Here is a 7,593-nt window from a genome sequence, read left to right as displayed (position 1 = left end):
CCCTGGGACCATGACCTGAGCTAAAGGCAAAGGCTTTAACCCACTGAGCCACCCAGGCACCCCTGCCAATAACCTTCTGCTTTGATTACTACACCTTTGAGTCAGGAGGTACAATTCCTCCAATGTTGTTTTTCTTTTTCAGAATTTCAGAAATATTGGGTATTCATAGTCTTCTGTGGTTTCAGACAAATTTTGTGATTGTTTTTTCAATTCTTTGAAAAATTACTATTGTACTATTGACAGAAATTACATCAAATATATAGAAGTCTTTGGATGGTATGGACATTTTAACAATTTTAATTCTTCCATTCTGTGAACAGATTTAAGATTTTATTTATTTATTTGACAGAGAGGGAGGGGCAGAGAGAGAGCACAAGTAGCGGGAGTGGCAGAGGGCTCATCCAAGGACCCTGAGATCATGACCTTAGCTAAAGCAGAGGCTTAACCAACTGAGCCACCCGCATGCCCCTCAAATGCTTTTCTGCATCATGGGGAAGAGCATATGATTTTTATCTATGATTTTGTATAGTTGGTATATCATATTGATTGATCTGCATATGTTGAAACATTTCATCCCAGGGATAAGTCCTGTTTGCTCATGGTATATGATCCTTTTTAGTGTGGAGCTGAGTTGGATTTGCTAATGTTTTATTGATATTTCTCACATATCTTCAGGGATACAGGCCTGTACTCTATTTTTCTTACAGTGTAATTATTTAGCTATGGTACCAAGTTAATTCTGGACTTGTAAAATAAGGTAGAAGTGCTCCTTCCTGTTCATTTTTCCCCCCTTCGGAAAATTTCAAGAATTGTTATCATTTACCTTTCAGTGTTTAGTAGAATTTGCCAGTGACACCAGCTGGTGCTGGACTTCATGACTTAGTTTTGGTTTCTAGGTTTCTAGGAATTTATCCATTTCTTCCAGGTTTATCTAATTTGTTGGTGAATAGTTGTTAATAAAATTTTATGATTCTTTGTATTTCTTTGGCATCCATTGTAATATCTCTGCTTTCATTTCTTATTTTGACTCTTATTTTCTTAGTCTTGTGAAAACTATTGGTTTGGTTATATTTTTTAAAACGAGCTTTTAGTGGAAGGTATACAGAAAGGGACATTTATTCCATCTTGTTTCAGAACTGGGACTCTACAATTGATTTTACAATAAAATACTGACTTTGCATTCAATGATTGTGTTAAACTCATTTATTAATTTGATTTTTTGTAGATTTCTTTTGAATTTTCTATATACATACATTGTGTCATCTATGAATAGTATTTAGTTTTTTTCCCCTTCCAAATCTTTCTCCATTTTATTTCTTTTCCTTGCCTCATTATACCATCTGATTCTCGAAAACAGTGTTGAGTTAAAGTGATAATACTGCTGTATTACCATCATTTTGATGTATTTTCCATTGTCAAGGTGAAAGTTTTTAATACTGCAAAAGTGAATACAATTATTTATTTTATGTATTTGTGTAAATACTCTATCAGATTAAGTATTTCCTAGTATAAGGTTTTATGTTGTTGGTAGTTTACAATTTTTTTTAATGAATTGGTGTTGAATTTTATCAAAGGTTTTACTATATCTATCCATATATAAACATGGTTAATTATATAAGTTGATTTTTGAATATCAAACCAGCCTTTCATACCTGGAATAATACAAGTTAGATTCATTTTGCTAATATTATACTAAGGATTATTATTTTCATGTTCACAGGTGAAATTAATTTTATTATAACCTCATTGTCGTGTTTTGGAACTAAAGACAAGTTTATGGCATAAAAAGACTTAAACTTATTTTCCATTTTTCACAAGTACTGTCTTCCTTATGTGTTTGAAGAATTCACTAATGTGAATTTTCTTTTTGGGAATTATTTTAAGAATAGATTTAATATTTTTAATAGATCTCAGCTTAGTGCCTTGAATAGTTTGAATAAAATGGGAAATTTTATTCAAATAATTGAACTTTTTGGTATAATTGAATTGACCATTGTTGTAAGTGGAGATTCAGGAGGTAGTGTGAGATTCACCACATGCCTTTTCCCTACCCTAGTAGTAATAGAATCCCAAGTGGAGATGGAGCAGAGACCAATTGCTGATCTGCACCCATATCTGTAGATTGGTAGGAATGAAGAATAAATACTTGTTGTGTTAAGAGAGTGAAGTTTAAGGGATGAAAATGATTTCATTATAAACTGAACAATACGGTCAACTTGGGTTAGAATTATTTTTATTACTGAATTATAAAATACACTTATGTTGGTTTCAGGTTTACAATATAATAGTTCTATAATTGTATGCATTACTCAGTGCTCATAAGTATTTGTGTGCTCTTAATCCTATCTATTTCACCCATCTCCCACCCATCCTCCCTCTGGAAATCACCTGTTTTCTGTATTTAAAAGCCTGTTTTTTTTACTGTTTTTTTTCTTTGGTTTGTTTTTTAAATTCCACGTATGAGTGAAATGTGGTATTGGTCTTTGACTGACTCACTTCACTTACATATACCCTCTAGATCCATCCATCTGGTTGCATATGACAAGCTCTCATTCTATTTTATGGCTAATATTCCATTGTGTGTGTGTGTGTGTGTGTGTGACACACACATCTTCATTATCCATTCATCTATGGATGGACATATTTAGGTTGCTTCTGTATCATGGCTGTTGTAAATAATGCTGCAGTAAGTATATGGGTGCATATATATTTTTAAATTAGTGATTCTCTTCTTTGAGTAACCTGAAAAGACCCTGAGTCACCAAAGCAATTTTGAGAGAGAAATGCAAAGCTGGACATATCACAACCCCAGATTTCAAGATATACCACATGTATAGTAACCAAAACAGTATAGGATTTGCACAAAAATAGACACATACATCAGTGTGGTAAAGTTTAAGGAAGGGATATTTCAGAGCTGTTTGCTTTCTTCATACTTGGAAAGATAGTTTGTAAATTTTTCATCAAGAAGTAGGAAACACTTTGAGAGTTGTCACATAAACAATATTTAATCAAAAAATAGACACATCAAAACACCTAGACACACACTGTTCATAGAACATATAAAAACCTTCATTTATCAAATACATTTTTATTGAATCTCTGTTTTGTTATAGGCATTTTAAAAAGCTTTGGGATGTAAAGGTAAAAAAGACAATACTTCAGTCTTCAATGAATTTACCTATCATTATTGGCTTTGTTCTGTCACACAAATTAGTTGCTGAAATTGCTTCTATAGTTCACTTACTTTAAAAAATAGTAGAAATACGGCACCTGGTGGCACAGCCAGTTAAGCCTCTGACTCTTGGTTTTTGCTCTGATGATGATCTCAGGATCCTGAAGTTGAGCCCTGCAGTAGCTTCTGCACCTAGTGAGGAGTCTGCTTGAGATTCTCTCTCCTGCTCCCACTGCTCCTCCCACTAGTGCTCACTCAAGTGAAATAAATAAATGTTTAAAAATGTAAAAAAAAATTAAAAGCTGTAAAGATAAAAAATGCTGTAATGTCCATTTATATTTTGTGTCTATTTAGTTTTTAAATGACAATTCAATTTTCCTATCTTTGATTATAAAATTTTAATAAGGAGTGCAAAATCCTATGAAGTAATCTTAATATAATTCTGAAGATAACAAATACTAATGAAGGCTTTTTTTGTGATGATGGTGATCGTATTATAAAGTGTGACCAAATTGATAAAGATGAAAATGTCATGGCTCATTTCTGAGTATTTTCTAGCATCCTCCCTAAACTGGTTATGGTAGATCCTACTGTTGTTTCATTAAGGGAAATCAACCAGTTTAAATGTTCACCATATGTATCTTTCTGTCACTGAAAAAAATTTAATGAATAAATAATAGTTAAGTCCTCTTATGAGTTAAGTACCAGACTAAACCTATTCCCATCTTTTGCCCTTTTTAGCTCTCCCCAGGGCACTGAGAGTTAAACATCATTCTGTGTATGCTACAGCTAAGGAGAGTAGGGTTGCAATAATTTAAATGACTTGTCTAAGATTCACTTGATTAGTAATTCAAAGAAAGTTAGTTGAACCCACACTATTAGGCAATTGCTCTCTGAATTGCACTACTGTATGGTAGTTGTGATGAATGATGAAACCAACTAATATATACCATTAGTTTGTTGTTACACAGTTATATAAAATGAATTTACTCTAATTCATCTGATAATTCTCTAAATACTTTGTGAGTGTAATAAACACATATACATTCCTTACTCAGTTCATTACAGACATCTGGTTAGATTGTGAAAGTTGAGGAGACAATAAAACTAGAGACAAGATGGAGATAAAAGTTGTGAGAGTTTGGAAGGGGTGGTTTGTACCAGTGTGTGGCATCAAACTAAATGAAAAGAATGGGTAGAATAAGGTTTGATCAGATGAGTGGGTAGAATGGAAGAATACAACTGATAAAAAACAGCAAACTAATGCTTCAGAGAAGAAAAAGGAGGCAGAAGACAGAATAATTCAGTATGAAAGGAGTTTTTCTGAGTTTCATTATAGTGCTATTAATGGGAGTATTAGGATTTAATGAAAGAAAACTGAACAATTAGCTTTGTAACTCATTAGTGTAAAAGTAATTATTTTAATCTCAGATTCTCTGCTCTCAAAATATCACTTCAACTGCTTATGTCTCCTGCTTTTTCCAAGTAAGTCCACTTCTGTCCCACAGTTTCTGCATGGCTGACTTGACCTCTTTATTCCGAAGTGTATAGATGAGGGGATTCAGCATGGGGGTAATAACGTTGTAGAGTACAGACACCATCTTGTCCACAGAAAATGTGGAGAAGGGACGAGCATAGATGAAAATACAGGGTCCAAAGAAGAGTGTTACCACCATAAGGTGGGAGCCACAGGTGGAGAGTGCCTTTCTCCTTCCCTCCTTGGAGCGAATCTTGACCAAAATAGTGGAATAGGAAGAAACCAACACCACAAAGGAGCTGGTAGAAATCAGCCCACTGTTAGATACCATTAGCAATTCAATGACAAATGTGTCTGCACAAGCAAGTTTGATGACAGGGGGAACATCACAAAAGAAGTTGTCCACCTGGTTTGGTCCACAGAAAGGTAGACGGATAGTGAGAATGGTCTGGACAGTAGAGTGCACAAACCCTCCCATCCAGGAGGCAGCTACCAACACACAGCATAATCTTCGACTCATGATAGTGGTATAGTGTAGGGGGCGACAAATTGCAACATAGCGATCATAAGCCATCACTGTGAGCAGGAACATCTCAGCTGCCCCTACAAAATGCAGAAAGAAGAGCTGCACGATGCATTGGTCATAGGGAATGAGTTTGTCTTTATCAAGAAAGTCAGCCAGAAGCTTAGGGGTAGTTACTGATGAATAACATAAGTCCAGGAAAGAGAGGTTGCCAAGAAGGAAATACATAGGTGATGAATTCAGATAGTTATCAGAAGCTACTGTGACCATGATGAGGACATTCCCTATCCAAGTGGACACATAGAAGAAAAGAAATAGTACAAATAACCCTGTCTCAATAGATGGGATCTGTGAGAAGCCTGCCAGAACAAAGTCTCTCACCACCTCTGTTTGGTTTTCATCCATTTGACCTGGCTCCTTGATCAAAGAAATTAAACAAGGGGCATTAGTAACATTGGAAGTAATATTTCATACAAAATGCAAGAATCTTCCCATTTCAAAGGAAATGTTTCTCTTGAGGATATATATCCTTATTCATTAGTTGAAAAAAATTATTTTCTCCTCAGTTGATACTGAATATATATTCAGTAAATTCTAAAGTTCCTTTAACTTGATGCATCTCTATTTTCCATCAATCAGTATTTTCTTTTTCTCTTAATTTTTACATTGAGTCTCAAGACTTAAGTTATATTTCCCTGAGATACTAGTTTTTTTTCCCATTCATTTTTTTAAATTAGCATATAATGTATTATTAGCCTCAGGGCTACAGGTCTGTGAATCACCCGATTTACACACTTCACAGCACTCTCCATAGCACATACCCTCCCCAATGTCCATAACCCCACCACCCTCTCCCAACCCACCCCCACCAGCAACCCTCAGTTTGTTTTGTGAGATTAAGAGTCTCTTATGGTTTGTCTCCCTTCCAATCCCATCTTGTTTCATTTATTCTTTTCCTACTCCCCAAATCCTCACGTTACATGAGATACTAGGTTTTTAATAAAAATCTTCAGGAAACAACCTCAAAGGTAGAATTTAAGATTCTGTGGAATAGTCATTAGAATCTGTAGAAATTTTCCTTAGGATGGGAAATTGCCTTTTGTAGATGATTAGGCTGCTATAGTAACCCTGTGCCCTTTTCTATCACCATAACTCTTGTAGGGTTCTCCCCTTTGCACATGGTTGGAGGAAGGATCACATTCTACTTTGAGCTTATTGCTAGTTCAATAGGTTCAATAGAGCTAGTTGCTAAGGTTCCCAAATGTCTGCCCATCTGGAATACATTTCTGTCTGGCTTATTGTGTATAATACGTTTCTCATCTTTAGTACCAGCTATGGACATATGGACACATTATGTTAATGATAAAAGCAGAATGATAAAAGGCTTATTTATGCATTCAGTGACTCCCTTTTTAAATCCTATTAAATTGAGTAAAAAGAAATTATTTCTCTGAGATAAAATAATTAGCATTCCATAATACCCACCACCAGGCTCACCCAACCTCCCAACCCTCCCCTCCAAAACCCTCAATTTGTTTAGGGCACTTATTGCATGGAGCACTGGGTGTGGTGCATAAACAATGAATTCTGGGACACCAAAAAGAAATTTAAAAAGATGAATGAAAATTTAAAAAATGAATTAGCATTCCAGGGATTGTATATGTGATTGTATTTTTATGCATTCATGTAAGTAGTGGCTAGAGGGTTTTTCTGTATGAGATGAAATAGGTGATAGTCCCATGAGGAATTGGGGGCTCATGATAGCTGCTGTTGACTCAAATTCTACAGTTCTGTAGTGCACAGAGCAGTATTCTGAGCAATTAAGAGATATAATAATTTAAAGTTTTGATACTGGTGAATTTTCTTTATCTCATCATAGTTTATGCCTCCTCTATAAACTGAATATATTTAAGAAATTCAACAAGAATAAAAGTTTTAAAAAATAAAATTAATTTTAAAGTATATAAATTTCATTTTACATAAAATAATACCATTTATGTATGTCAATAGAAATGTGCTAACAATTGTAAATAATAAGAAAAATCCCAAAATGGAAATATTATTTTGTTGTTGATAGAAATGTACTGACAATTGTAAATAACAAGAAATAATATGAAGAAAAATTCCAAAACAGAAATATTATTTTGTTAAAATGATGTTTGCAAAAAGATTCATTAACCTGAGAAAATGAAAATGTAATAAAGGGAAAAAGATACCAAATTTACTAAAAGATACTACATTTAAAATATGACAAAATCTATATACCCAGAAAAGCATAATTATAATCAGCTATATTAAAGGTCAAGGCAACAATCTTCATAAATGTTGACTTCTACAATTGGGATTTTGTTTTTATTTCCTAATAACTTCAAATTTGCTATAGTGAACTCTTATATTTATGATAAATACCTGAACTTT

The 7,593-nt window shown here is 34.0% G+C and overlaps 1 protein-coding gene across 1 annotated transcript; it reads right to left on the bottom strand.

Moving 5' to 3' along the window:
* Positions 1-4,638: 4,638 nt before the first annotated feature.
* On the bottom strand, positions 4,639-5,580 carry LOC131998643 (olfactory receptor 4Q2). The gene has a single exon (XM_059371132.1). It carries the CDS (start codon positions 5,578-5,580, stop codon positions 4,639-4,641), a length of 942 nt encoding a protein of 313 aa, XP_059227115.1.
* Positions 5,581-7,593: the final 2,013 nt, after the last annotated feature.

This window comes from Mustela nigripes, chromosome 13 (genome assembly GCF_022355385.1).
Source record: "Mustela nigripes isolate SB6536 chromosome 13, MUSNIG.SB6536, whole genome shotgun sequence".
NCBI lineage: Eukaryota > Metazoa > Chordata > Mammalia > Carnivora > Mustelidae > Mustela > Mustela nigripes.
Note: the sequence above shows the minus strand (reverse complement) of the source record. Positions and strands in the feature narration are given on the sequence as shown.